Here is a 14,555-nt window from a genome sequence, read left to right on the forward strand (position 1 = left end):
AGATATTTTCATGTGGTGATAGAGGCCATTATGAACCTTAAAAATGCCCAAACTATATATATATATATGGGATACAAAGCTGCAGAATAGAGTTTGAGTTTTGGCCTCTTGCGGCGACTGAATATGAATGAGAGCGATGAAAAAATTAAAAACAAATCTCACGGTCAAATACACATCTAACAACGCTACACATTTGCAAAACATTCCTTTATTATAAATAAATCTTCTTCATTTTTTTGGTATAAAAAACTAGCATGCTTCAACCATGGCATTTTACAGCTTCACAACCCCGCGGTTACGGTTCAGTCAGCCAATACAAGACACGTCATCTCAGAATGCAGGTTTCTGACAAAGTGGGACAAGAATGAAAAAATCTGCACGACCACAAAAATACAATAACAACAAACATAGTTTGACTCTTTTTTTTTTTTCTTTTTTTTTACATCCACATTTCCAAATTTTACCGTGAACGTCTCCATCTGCAGAATGTTTACATGATTATTTGTGGAAAGTTATTTATTTTTTTGTATGACCGCAAGCTTGCACCTTCAGTTCTGTGAGTGTGTGCGTGTTCACGTGTGTTCATGGCAGGATCGGTAGCTCTTGAACGCAGGATAGCAGTCTCACTGGAAGGTCCCATAAGTCTGTTTGTCTTCCAGGATGCTGCAGGGTTTAGATTGATGCAGAATGATATAAAAATCTCATGCTCAGATGCCCGTTCCAGGTCCATTTGCCTGTCAGCACATGTCACATAACAGACATCCTGCTTCAGACAGGGCCTTGGCTCCGCCCACAGAGTGTTTCTCTTCAGATGGCATGATTGCTGTAGCTGACGTATGTCGTCTTGGTGGAAGATGCTGCAGGAGGGGAAGCACATTAGACAATCACATCCACTCTCACTCAACTGCATGTGAAGTATCTGTGCAAGTCAAGTCTCTCAGTCAAGCATCATTTTATGGTCACTGCTCATAAAAATCTTCCTCCTCCAAACCATCTCTTCTTTTATCTTTACTAAATAAAGGCAAAGAATTAAATAAAAACTTGTCTAATTTAGTCAGCAAAAGTTTGGGTGGTCTTGATACTGATACATGAGTTTTGCTTTAATGTTTCATAAGGCAAAGCATCCCCCGCAGCACAGAACAAAGTAAACGCCTTGATGACTTAAAATGGGTTTATTTCCCCTCAAAGCTTTGGATCGCTTCTCAGTGATTACATTTTCAACACTTTATAATCGTGTGCTTTGAAGCAAAAAAATAAAAAATAAATAAAACAAGCCGGAAATGTATTAAACTGACAAATAACGCAACTAGTCGAATATGCTAATCAATCCTTGAACACTGATGTCAGATTTTACTTTGCCTGTCTTCCTCCGGCAAACAGGTCAGCGGGAAACTTTTGGTCTTACGTCAAGACTTGTGTTTGGTTAAGTCTACCATTTTGTACTAAACAGATGTTCTACATACAGCAGGGACATTTACTAAACATCTGGAGGAAACAATGTGACGCTAACAGAGCAGAAATAGAGTGCAACAGTGACCACAGCAGCCTTGAGTTAGCAAATCATATTTCCTATTTGTTTTCCACATAAAAAAATTAAAAAGCTTTGAGCCTTAAACCAACCTGCCTAGCTCTGAGATGAATCATAGCATTCGATTCAAAGCAAAAAGTTATTTGAAAATCAGAAAAAAGAGACAAATTAACATCTTTTCTGAGCGAGCGAATGAACTCCTCATCCCGTAAAGCAATGGGAATGAATAAAATCAGTCTTCCCAATACAACTTCTTATTTACATATTAAAGCTGCAGTAGGTAACTTTTGTAAAAATATATTTTTTACATATTTGTTAAACCTGTAATTATGTCCTGACAGTAGAATATGAGACAGATAATCTGTGAAAAAATCAAGCTCCTCTGGCTCCTCCCAGTGGTCCTATTGCCATTTGCAGAAAGTCATCCGCTCCCGTTAAGAAACAACCAATCAGAGCTGCGGTCCGTAACTTTGTTTGTGTTCAAAATGTAGAAAAATGTATATAATAAGCGAGTACACCATGAATCCATTTTCAGTTTTTAGCTTGTCCTGAATCACTAGGGTGCACCTATAATAAGTGTTTATATTTGGACTATTTTAGATTGCTTCAGGGGTACCGCGGCGGAGTAACCCAGTACCTTTGTGATTCTTCATAGACATAAACAGAGAGAAGTAGTTCCGGCTACGATGTTCTTCCGCAAGAAGCAAGCAGTTCTGTTTATTAACCGCTAGAGCGTCAAAAGTTACCTACCGCAGCTTTAAGTGGTTAAGGTTAAGTGTGTGTTAAAAGGTTTATATATGAAAAGTGCTAATAGTGCACTACTTTGGGCTGAAATACTCACTGTTGGTCTCCATGCTCTCACAAAGCTCGGTCTTCACTTCCCCGTTGGGTCGGTCGCTTCCCTTCTGTACGAGTTTCCCTGACATGGTGGCGGCAGTAACGATGGCTTTGAAGCTGCGCTTGCGTTTGGGCACGTTCTGCTCCGGGTGGAAGATGATGATGTAGACTTTGGGCATGAAGAGCATCCCCAGAGACACAGACGCGCTGAGGCTGAGAGAGATGGTGAGGGTGGTGGTCTGGATGTACATCTGGAAACAACACACATCAGACGGGAACAGAGAGAGAGGGAGGGGAAGTCAAGGTAAGTCAGAGAAGAACCACATCTGCATGCTGTTCCTTCCTCAGAGTTTGAAGTCTCTCCAGCCATAATAATCAATAACAGTTTATGGATCTTTTCACACAATTTAAAACCTTTAAGCAGCTCCTGTGAGGTCTAGCTAATGAATAAGGTATACAATACAGTCACCCCACAGTATCTAACAGATGCAATAATTCAATTGTAACAAAAACACATAATGACAATTAACAAAAAACAAAAAAAACAGTAAATGAATTGTGCTGCAATAAATAATACTTTTTTAATGTATTTCACAATATATCAAATCCATCAATAAAAGTGTCAGAAATTAGGAGCAAAATATTTTCTAGCCTAGGTCAATTTGACCCTGTGCATTAAAAAACAAAACAACAACAATGACAGCGAAATATGATTTGATGGTCAAATCAAATAAAAATGTAAAGCAGAAACAATTTTGACTCAGAAACTGCTAGTAAATTTCACAAATAATTACAAACTAATGGCAAGTAACATTTAAGTATGACATTTTGAAAAAGAAAGACTTTAACTTTGACTTTTAAATTTGACAAGGTTTCATGGAAAGCCTGAGACCTCCACACACACACACACACGTACGCACACACACACACAATCCTTGTAGGGACTTGTATTTTCTACAGCCCTACACCAACTCTACACTTTAACCTACTCCTCGCAGAACACCTTATGCATTTTTACAATCTCAAAAAAATTATTCTGTATGATTTATAAGCTTTTGTACCCATGGGTACCTCAATTTAGGTCCTCATGGTGACACAAGTCCCCATGAGTTGGTGTGTATTCAGGTTTAAGTCCCCACCAGTGTAGGAAAGACCTGTACACACACACACACACACACACACACACACCAAGACTTCTCAGATGCTGGAAGCATAATTAGCGGCTGATAAGGACACATGCTCAGACTCAGAGACAGATTTACAACTTTCCTTAATTAGAATTTAAAAATGAAAGCTCTTCCTCAATTAACAGACATACACACACACACACACACACACACACACACACAGGCAAACAGAAGAAGAATCCTCAAAGGCTAAGCACTCATGTGTATCTTTGTCTCCAGCAGGGGGTAAAAATCACAGAGAACGACTGCTAGCAGATGGCAAGACACGCTTGAGTCCAAACGCACTGTGAAACCAGAGACAGATGATAGCATGTGTGCACTAATGTAGAAGTGTAATGAAAAGCATCGGTCAGAGAGCGGCTCCAGCTAACCGATGATCCGTAACTAGACTGGACTGGACTGGACTGGTGGGTGTGCTAACGTGTTCAGAGCTGAGATCAGTGTGGTTCTGAAGACAATCCACCGGGGTAAATGCTTAGTGACATTTACAGAGCGAATCGAACTGACTGACAGACTGGAGGGGCAAGATCCTAAAATATGAGCCAAGCTTAGTGTTCAGTCTACACTAGATAAGGCCTAATACAGAAAGTAAACCTACCTTTTACTACTACTAACTACACCGGGAGTGGCCTTATAAGTTAAATCAAATCAAAATATCAAATAAAGAAAATAAAAGAAAATAAAAAAATAGAGCAAATGATGCGTTTAAAATCTAAAAATGATCAAATTGTTCATTTAGGTGTACTGTTGTGTTATGGCCTATAGTATTTACTTTTTTATTAAATAAATAATACTTGTATAAAGGATGCATAAAATTGAGAGTAATGACATTTATAATTATATATAAAAGTGTTCTATTTCAAATAAATGCTGTTATTTTGAACTTTTTTTTCATCAAATTAATCTGAAAATAGTTGCAATTTTTTTTGTTGTTTTTTTCTGTTTTTTAGACACTGACAATAAAAATAAATGTTGTTTGAGCAGATAATCAGCATATTAGAATGATTTCTGAAGGATCCTGTGACACTGAAGACTGGAGTAATGATGAACAGTTATGTTAAATTGTAATAATATTTCAAGTGTTTCAAGTTTTTTTATATTTTTTTTTATTTATTTTTTTTATCAAATAAATACAGACATGATGAGAATAAAAAAGTCCAATAAAAAAAAACAATATAAATAAATTTGGGATAATCATATTTTTTTTATTTTTGATAGCTAAGTAAATTTATCATCCATCCACACACACACACACACACACACACACACAGAACAACTCAAACACTGAATCTATGGTCAGAAATGGCAGGTAATCACCTGAGACTAGCTCTGCGCATATCGATCCAAAGCAGTCTGACACAAATTGGAGATTTTCCACTAAAAGCTACGCATAGACTCAGCATTAATGTGCCTCTAGATGAAAGAAATCCCATCAGACTAACAACCTTCCCGTTAACCAGTCAGAGGAAACACTGCTCATTATATATAATCACCAAACTTCTGAGTTCTCCAACTTCAGCTTTTCTGGGAGCAGCTATAGAATACATGACAACTCTGACGCTATTTGCTATCATCTTCCACTCTGTGGGAATATAATGTATCGATCTGCGACTGTGCTGTATTATGACCAGGAGCTCTGGCAGAAACGCCACATATCAGTGGCTTATGCTGTTAGAAAACTCGCAGAAACCCTCAGGATCTAGACTGAACTTTAAAAACACATCGTCGCTGAACCAGAGAGACTTTACAGCTCAATAGATGTTTTATTTCTTATCTTTTTTTTTTTTGTTTGAATTTTAATTAAGTTTTCATATTTTGTTGTGAGTTATTGTCATTTTGTCATCTTTTTAAATCTCTATGTAATTACTATATCTGTTTTAATTCATTTTAGCATATCAAAATTAACAAAATTCTGCCTTGTACATGATACATTTTAGAACAGTACTTTTATTAAAAGTAACAAAAAATGTATGGTTTTAATCTTCGTTTAGTTTTAACTTTTTAAATACTTTATTTATTGAAGTTTTAAGATCTGTTTCGACAATAGATCATGTCTTCAAAATGGGCTAGTTTTATATCATACAAGGTTTTATAAAATTTTAAAGACTTAATTTGATTTCATTAATTCAATTAAATATATTACATTTATTTTGTTATCAAAAATTGATTTGAATTTTATTTTGAATTTTTAAACAGCCATTATTCATTTTTATAGTTAAAAATAACAATTGTGATTAAAAAAATACAATAAAAACAACTGAAATAGTGTCCAAAATGAATATAAATAAACATATTAAATTATTTATTTATTGAAGTATTTTGAAATTTTAAACAGCCATTATTTATTTTTATAGTTAAACATAACAACTGTGATTAAAAAAAAAATCAAATAAAAACAACTGAAATAGTGTCCAAAATGAATATAAATAAACATATTAAATTATTTATTTATTGAAGTTTTAATATTTGCGGTGTCACAACAGATCATGTCTTCAAAATGAACCAGTTTTATATCAAACAATGTTTCATTTATCAAATTGTATTTATTTATTACTTTTGATTCATTATTAGTCATTATTTGTTCGCAACCATGGTTTTTTGTTTTTGTGCTGTACCTTTAACAAAAACTCAAACATATGCAAGTTCACAGTGAAAATAAATTAGTTTAAATTCATTTTCACAGTTATTTTGGTTCTGGTCAGGAAGTTTAGAGTTATAGAGTTATATAAAAGTAACAGTTAAATACATCAAACTCTTTCAATCAATGTAAATTTAATTCCTAGGATATGAACCTGAGCTCTTAAAATTTGAATAATGAAAGAAAAATCTCTGCCAAATAGGGGTTAAATTAAATCTCAAAAGCTGTTAAAACATTTTCCCAGCTGGTTTAGTAGAACCAGCCATATATAAGCCAGAGGAATAATTAAAACAAAATTCACACCAGGACTTTGTGAATTTCTGAAGTACTGAAGCACATATGAGCGCATATGATTGACTGAATGAATGAACGCCGTCACGCTGAGCACTTCAACACATGTCAATTACATTAAGTTAAGTTTATCAGATGATTGTAGCATATAGAGCTGTTTTTAAAGTCTAAATTGCACTTCTCCTTAATGCATTTCAAAACCAAATATAATTATGTAACTGTGAATTCAATTAACCTGCAAGTATCCTGATATATACATCTTCACACATGACCAGAGCTGTAAAGTGAGGAAGAGAACTGTAGATCATAGATGCATTGCTGTCTATGTAAGTGTTTGAATGTTGAATAATATATATATAATATGTATATCTGTTCACCCAAAATACAACAAAAACACATAAATACACACACACACATTTTATACACACAACTATACTGTAGATACAGGATTTCTTGTGTGGATATATAATCTGCCACTGACATCCATTCATCTGTTCACCAAATCTGCAACAGAATATGCCAAAAATGTGACATGTTTTATTTTTATATTACATTGTTGTTGTTTTTTTCAATAAGACAAATAATAATAAAATTATATAAAAAACTTTATTTAAAGGATTTCATGTTGCAGTGCTATATACATTTAATACTTATAAACAACATGTACATACTACAGACTTAGGGTTTGGCTTAGGGTTAATTACATAATTACTACAGTACATTACCATTCTACAGTTATCACTACAGTATGTACATGCAATGTTTAAGAAGGACAATTGTTAACAATATTGTTACAAAAATAATAAAGTTAATTATCATGTTTTGATTAAAGATTAAGAATAAAAACATGATATACTTTTTCTCTGATTTACACTTACATTGATTCTAAATCTTTTATATGACGTGAAGAGCTTGTGTGTTACAGTCATTGGCGAGGAGGTCTTGTTGCCTTTCTGCTGATCTGTTTCCTTTCCACCCACCCAAATAGAACGATGGATGGATCGCAAATAAAATCTGAATTACTGTTGCCGTAAGATCTGATAGCAAAGCCACGCACACACAGAGCTTATGTTGTGCTCTGTCTCCAGAAAGCACCTGCACGGTGTCTGTCATTCCTCTGCCTGCCAATTCCCCTGCCGTTTCATGAAGCCTCTCAATGCCCCCGTGTCACTCTTAATTAGTTTTGAAGAATCCTCGAACAGAAGCAGCCAGCAGACTATCAGCCTGGACTTCTAATAGTTCTTCGTTTCCAAAGCCTGCGGCTCACAGAACTCATTTGAACAGGTTTGTAAAGGCTATTTCTCAGGTGAAGGCACATGTTATTTTCTGGGCCAGAGAGCACAACCCCAAGTGTACATGTTAGAGGGTGGACAAATGGGAGTTTGGGATAGGAAATGTCAAATTCATTCAAAAACAGATCACAGAACCATAGTATTCTTCACTTTATGCACAAAACTATATTTCACTCAACAGGCAACATACAGTAAAATCCCATGTAATCCCATGTAATCCAATTTATAGGCCTACTGACGGTAAACCATACAAAAAAACACTACATAAACAAACTAAAACTAATAAATAAAAATGAATAAAAACTATATAGACAAATTAGAACACTAATACTAAAACTTTAACTAAAATTAAAGTGAAAACACAAGAAACAAAATGTCAGTTTTCGAATTATGTTAATTTTATCACAAAACCCAAATATTAGCCTAATAGCCGTTTTGGCGCTTATTAATGTGGCAATGTGACAAACAGCACAAATTGCCTTCACCACTTTATAACAAGTTTTGGCATGAAAAACAGAAACACTTATGTTCATCAGAGGGTATGTTGAAACATGCAGTACATCTTTCTCTGTATGATATTCATACATACCCCATAATACATCTGATATGCAAAAAATTGAGAGGAGCTTATCCGGCTTATTAACCTGTTAATTTTGTATTAATGTTACAAGTCATTAAGCTTAAATAGATTATTCCGTGTTTTTCTTCGAGTGTGAATATTACAAGTTATAGATAAGTAAGTAGTTAAATATAGTAAGAAAAAATGTGCATAATAAGTTTGGGGTATTATATTCTTAATTGTAAGTGCAATATTACATTAATGAACCAAATGAGAGTGCTTCTTGTATAGTTTATGGTATTATTTGATTTTTTTCTTCACATTTTTTTCCACTGAAACATTTTTTTTTTTCCTTAATAAATACTTATATGAAATATGAACCTGAAATATTTATAAATGAAAAAAAAAATTTAAATCACATGGTGTGATACCATATATTGTGAAATTGTGTTTTCTGAGAGGTCATCGTGAAAATCTCATATTGTTAAAGCCCTAGTGCATTAAATCTGCATAACTGATAAACTCCTGTATCTGGAAGCAGTAGAACCTTTATCTTAACTGCACACGTGCACATACAGTATGTGTAAATGTATGCTTTTCTGACACACAAACAATGTGTGACACAACTGTTCGAATGCATCCCAACTTTGTGTGAGCCGCTCACGGCATGCACAGGTACAAAAAATATCTTCTTTTTTTCAGGCAGCTTTAGTATATTCATACTTTAACACCGCATAAAACAAAATAAAAACGGCACCTTGACAACATCTAGTCACCATAAACAGGTGTGTGAGATTTCCTGCAGTCATTCATTTGAATAAATTAAAACCAGAAACATTTTTCTTGCTCAGTTCTCTCACTAAAGTCAAACTAGAGGCCAACTCTGAAAAAACGCGGCGCTCAATTAAATCAAATTTAAGGGAAAAGATCTGACATGATGTGGAATTAATGTTCATAACAGATTTGCATCAGAGTGGAAATACTCTCTAAACTGTTTGTGTATCTTTGTCGGAAGAAATTAACTTCACAGGAAAGTTCAACCACCACTTAAAACTTTTAAATCAACATGAAATTGCATTCATGACCCATTTAACATCAACTTGTTTTTGTAGTAGAAGAGAAAATTATGCAAGTAAAATATCTATAATAAAAAAAAAACAGGTATATACTTTTATGTGACTGTTATGTAAATGGTAATTGAGGGACTGGAGTGGTGTGGATAACTTGTGGATTATTGTGATGTTTTAATCAGCTGTTTAATATCTCGTTCTGACGGCACCCATTCACTGCAGAGGATCTATTGGTGAGCAAGTGATGCAATGCTACATTTCTCCAAATCTGATGAAGAAACAACATCATCTACTTCTTGGTTGGCCTTGGGGTAAACTATACCTTTAACGGTGCACTGTTAGGCAAGTACCCAAACATTACAGTGACTCATTAATCTTCAGTCATTTAATCTCATCGAGTATCAATGCTTCTTTAATTGTAGGTTCATAGCAGAGATTAACAGCTGACACTCCTGTTCAGGTGTGTTATCAGAGTGATGGAAGCGAGGCTGACATCCATCTGTTCACCCAATCACACAGCATGAAGTTAAATGACAATTAATCAAGCAGGATTAGCCACACATATGCCAGTGTGCTAACTACCTAACGCAACATACTCAACAGACGCTAAACCTAAATGCTGACCGCCCAGGTAAAGATCTGTCGGTCTGTGCACATTTACCCTCTGTCAAATATGAGCACATGCTCTAAATAAACAACATGAATGTGTTATGCATCAAATCGTATGTGGTTGCCACAAAATGATTACACAGAAAGAGGAAATGTGTGAAAACCCTACAGTGAATTTATTGGTCTTTGATCACAGGATTCTCAACCCAAAGATTTAGAGATTAGATTAGGATGAAGAAAACACTTTTTAACAGTTTAGTAGTTTTCTACATAAGTGTAAGACTGTGCCATGAACAAGCACAATGCAATAAAGCAGTAAAGTCACAAGTGATAACTTCTTATATGTATATGTATGTCAGTTATGACTTATCCTAACATAGGTCCTTACCCGATGCAAATATGGCAAGCAATGGAGCATTCTGACAATTGTCTCTATTTCTGCAGTTGTACTGGATACACACACACACACACACACACACACACACACACACACACACACAGTTAAAATTTTTAATAATTTTCAACCAAAACATTAAACAGCACAACTGTTTTCAACACTGATAATATGACGTTTCTTAAATCTGCATATTAGAATGATTTCTGAAGGATCATGTGACACTGAAGGATGGCGTAATGATGCTGAAAATTCACCTTTGCATCACAGAAATACATTTTATTTTTAAAGTATATTCACGTACCAATAATCATATACTGTATTTTTCCCCTCACAATATTTCTGTTTTTATTGTATTTTGATTCAATAAATATAGGCTTGGGGAGCATATGAAACTTTCAAAAATGTTTAAAAATCTTACGGACCCCAAATATTTGAATGTTGTATATCATCATGCAACTTAATTGGCAATACAAATATTTTTTAAATCCCCTCAAAAATATGAGGGCATGTCTGAATGTTCATGACTCTTGAGTGACATAATATCTAAAGGAAATCCCTTCAGCATCCTGATATTTATGACAGCTGTCGAGCTGCTGAATGCTGTCAGACAGAGTTCTTTAATGCTGTTATAAGCCTGACATCCTGCCATGATCAGCATCACTGCTCCAATGGCTTACTGTCATTTTTCCTGTTCAATAAAAATGTATTTGGCTAATTGACCGCAAGAAGAAAATAAAAAAATAAATCTGTTTTAATGTGTGATGTGGAAATTGTGTGTGTGTGTGTGTGTGTGTGTTTGAATGTGAATAAGAGAGTCATATGGAAACTTCCGCTTTACCAATGAATTCCTGTGCGCTGCCAACACATTTCAGTGGCTGTTTTTAAACCTTACTTTTAAAGCTTCAGTTATTTCTGGATGCCTTTGACAGCTTTTCATGTGATTTTGTTGTGTTTTAAAACTATGTAAACCTTCAAAAGCATTCATTGCTTTACTACGAATGATTCATAGAAGCACATTATTTAAAACATTTTTAAAACAAAATTACATCTGACTTAATATGTTTCAATCCCTGCAAACACCTTTTCTGGTTTCACTTGGAAATCAATCCAGAAAGATTATTTTCACATAATATACAAAAACAGTGAAATATTTGTAATGAGTATTTGATAATGAGTAATAAATAAAATATTTTTATTCAATTATATATGTTAATAAATTAGCTAAATAATAAATTAGATACTCTGTATATCTACTTCCATATTGTACATTGCAAAAATGGCCACTGAAAGACATTTTGGTGGTGAAATGTAGAACATTTCTAGTGACTTGTTCCTCAGTGTGGGGCTGGGCTGTGAAAGAAAAAGCAAGTGAATGCAATAAAGAAACCATTCATACAAGCAGAGCCAATCACTTTTCAAACTAATGTGTTGTTTGTATGACTGCAGCTGACCTCATCCTCGGCTTATTGTTCGCTGCTGTGACTCTACCTCGAGCTAAGCTTCTATTCCTCTTCTGTACGGTGTCTTCTCTCAGCTGCATTAGTTTTAGCACGTTAAGTCATGGCAGCAGAAGCGATTTTCCCTTGCATACAGATTTCCCATGATTAATAGCACAGCGCGTGGCACACTAAGGACTTGGGCGGTCACTCTCTCAACCGGCAGGAATATCATCGGGGAGGATGAATTATGACCAGTGCCTTTTGTGGCAGGTTTGCCTTCATGTATGATGATATAAGCAGGGCAAATGCAACTAAAGCTTATCTAATCTGAGGTAATACGAATTTCACTCTGAACAGCATGATCCTACACAGCAGGAGAAACAGCGTGATTGAGCTCTGTGTGTGTCCCGAACAGATATGATATATTACAAATAAGAAGCAACAGCCTTAGCTAGCGTATTTCAAGGGTTCAAATAAGGTGGGATTTCTTTTTACAGGACCTACAAATCTGAATGTTATTTCCTAGGTCACTGAAATGACAAATATGGCATTAAATATGGACAATAGACAGTAAATGAAATACTTTTATGAATAAAACACTACCAAACACTTAGTCTTTGAGTCACAAGAGCTTAAAGAGCAAAGGTGGCAGAACTAATTAAAAACAAAGATGGCCTTAAAGGAATTAAAGACACTAAAGTGAAACATAAACATTGAAATGTCACATAAAGATCTAGTTTAGGTACAGTGTCTGGGATAGGTGTAATTGAAATGACTGCACAGGATGGGCAAGTTGCTTGTGTTATTTCAGGCAAAATATTCCTTACGCAAACTTAAATCTTCATAACATCATTCATAACAGAAAAAAGTAGATTTTCACGCTCCAGCGAGAATATGCTTACGCCCACAAGAGGATTACCATAACAGAAGTGCGCTTACTGAGAACTTTGCCACGTTTCAGATAATGTTGTAATATTACATTGCATATCAATTTATTTCACCCACTGATCTGCTTGAAACGTGCATTTACACGATGTAGCAGAATGCAGAGCCAACCTCAAATAAATTATTTAAAAAATAGCAAAAAACCAACACTGTATGGGGGGGAAATACATCTGCTTAACTTTCTTTACTACTAATAATGTCCATTTTGGCTGACAGCCATTATATTGTTCTACAGAGACTCACTCACTTCAATGAAGACAATAAACCTGACCTTGGAAAAAATCTAATAAAAATCAATAAGCATAAATCAGTTATATGAGAAACCTGGAGATCAAGTCATACGATGAACCATAACAGAAGTCCGCCTATTAAGAACTTTTGCCATGTTTGAGGAAAATTTTGTAATATTACTGTCCATATCAATGTATTTCACACTACTTGATCCACTTTGAAATGTGCATTTACTGTACATGCGGTGGACCTTAAAAATACCTACACAATTACCTCCATGACTGTTAGTAATGTGCATTTTGGCTGACAGCCATCATGTTGTTCTACAAAGGCTTCAAATTCATCAATACAAAGTAATCTTGACTTACAAAAAATCAAAATAACCCAAGAGTCTCTGTAAACAAATCAAACAAATTATTTACAATGACAATAAACAACCATGTACGGGTAAAATTGCATCTCTGTGTGCTAATAATGTAAATTGTTACTCATTTGCTTCGTCTCTGCATTGGAAATGTCAAAGTGCATGCATTGCTCCTGTGGCTCAGTGATAGAGCATTGTGTTAGCAGCGCAAAAGGTTGTGGGTTCGATTCCCAGGGAACATCCATACTGGTAAAAAAAAAAAAAAAAGCTTCTAGTAATTGTAATAATATCAAAACTTAACTTTAAACAAATTTAAATATCCCAAACTTAATTTAATTTACAATGCATTCCAATTATATGAGAAACACATGGGGTTCCCGAATGGATATCAGATCACACAGTGAACTTCACAAAACCCAATAAAATGATCTGCCAGTGATTTATGCGAGACCTGTAATCTGATTCTACAGATATGTGGAGTGATTATCTTAACCAGTCACCTTTGGAAGGCATTGATTGCCCGAGGAGCCGTGAGCACATTTCCCGCTGTTCATGCAGCACTTTATTGACTCTTTATGATTCTGCAGAGTCTCTGCATTGGAAATGTCAAAGTGCACGTATTGGTTTTGGGGGTGATACCATTCTCAAATGCAGGAAGGTAGATCATATCAGCCTTGAAATCTTAATGTTAGTGTGAAAACGGAGATAATAGTTGCTGCAATGAAAATCCACAAAAATTGATTTTTGGAGCATTAACAAAAGCACATTCTTGATAATGGAAGCATATTTTATAGGTGGTGGGATTTTAACTAGGCTACTTCTACTGTGTTTCATTTCACAAATGCTGCAGCCGATACGACATTGACTCTTTGTAATGATATTAATTCAAGGCTAGTCATTTTTTCATTACAAACCAATTATAAAGTCCTTTCGCTTGGTCTGGTTGCCAATCAAACACTAGTTCAATAAATAGAGACTTAAGGCCATGTTTTGTTATTTTTGGCAATGGGAACTGCTCATTCTTCTTAATAAGATGCCTTTTTTCTTATCAAATGATTCATGTCATTGCTTTCTTAAGTAATGCGATGGGTTGGGGGTCTTTGTTAATAGAACACCATCCATCCCACAGTTCTAGTGTTAAATAAGAATATAAATAAGCTTGTTACTG

At 34.9% G+C, this 14,555-nt stretch overlaps 1 protein-coding gene across 1 annotated transcript in view; it reads right to left on the minus strand.

Annotated features, from left to right (window-relative positions):
• Nucleotides 1-240: 240 nt before the first annotated feature.
• LOC113085493 (metabotropic glutamate receptor 8-like) overlaps nucleotides 241-14,555 on the minus strand; it is a 60,805-nt gene continuing 46,490 nt past the window's right edge. Inside the window, exons 8-9 of the mRNA XM_026255167.1 lie at nucleotides 2,370-2,616; nucleotides 241-857 (exon numbers count right to left, since the gene is read on the minus strand). Coding sequence (XP_026110952.1) covers nucleotides 808-857; nucleotides 2,370-2,616 — 297 coding nt within the window. The 3' untranslated portion in view covers nucleotides 241-807. The remainder of the gene's footprint in view (nucleotides 858-2,369; nucleotides 2,617-14,555) is intronic.

Source organism: Carassius auratus, unplaced genomic scaffold (assembly GCF_003368295.1).
Source record: "Carassius auratus strain Wakin unplaced genomic scaffold, ASM336829v1 scaf_tig00041689, whole genome shotgun sequence".
Lineage (NCBI taxonomy): Eukaryota > Metazoa > Chordata > Actinopteri > Cypriniformes > Cyprinidae > Carassius > Carassius auratus.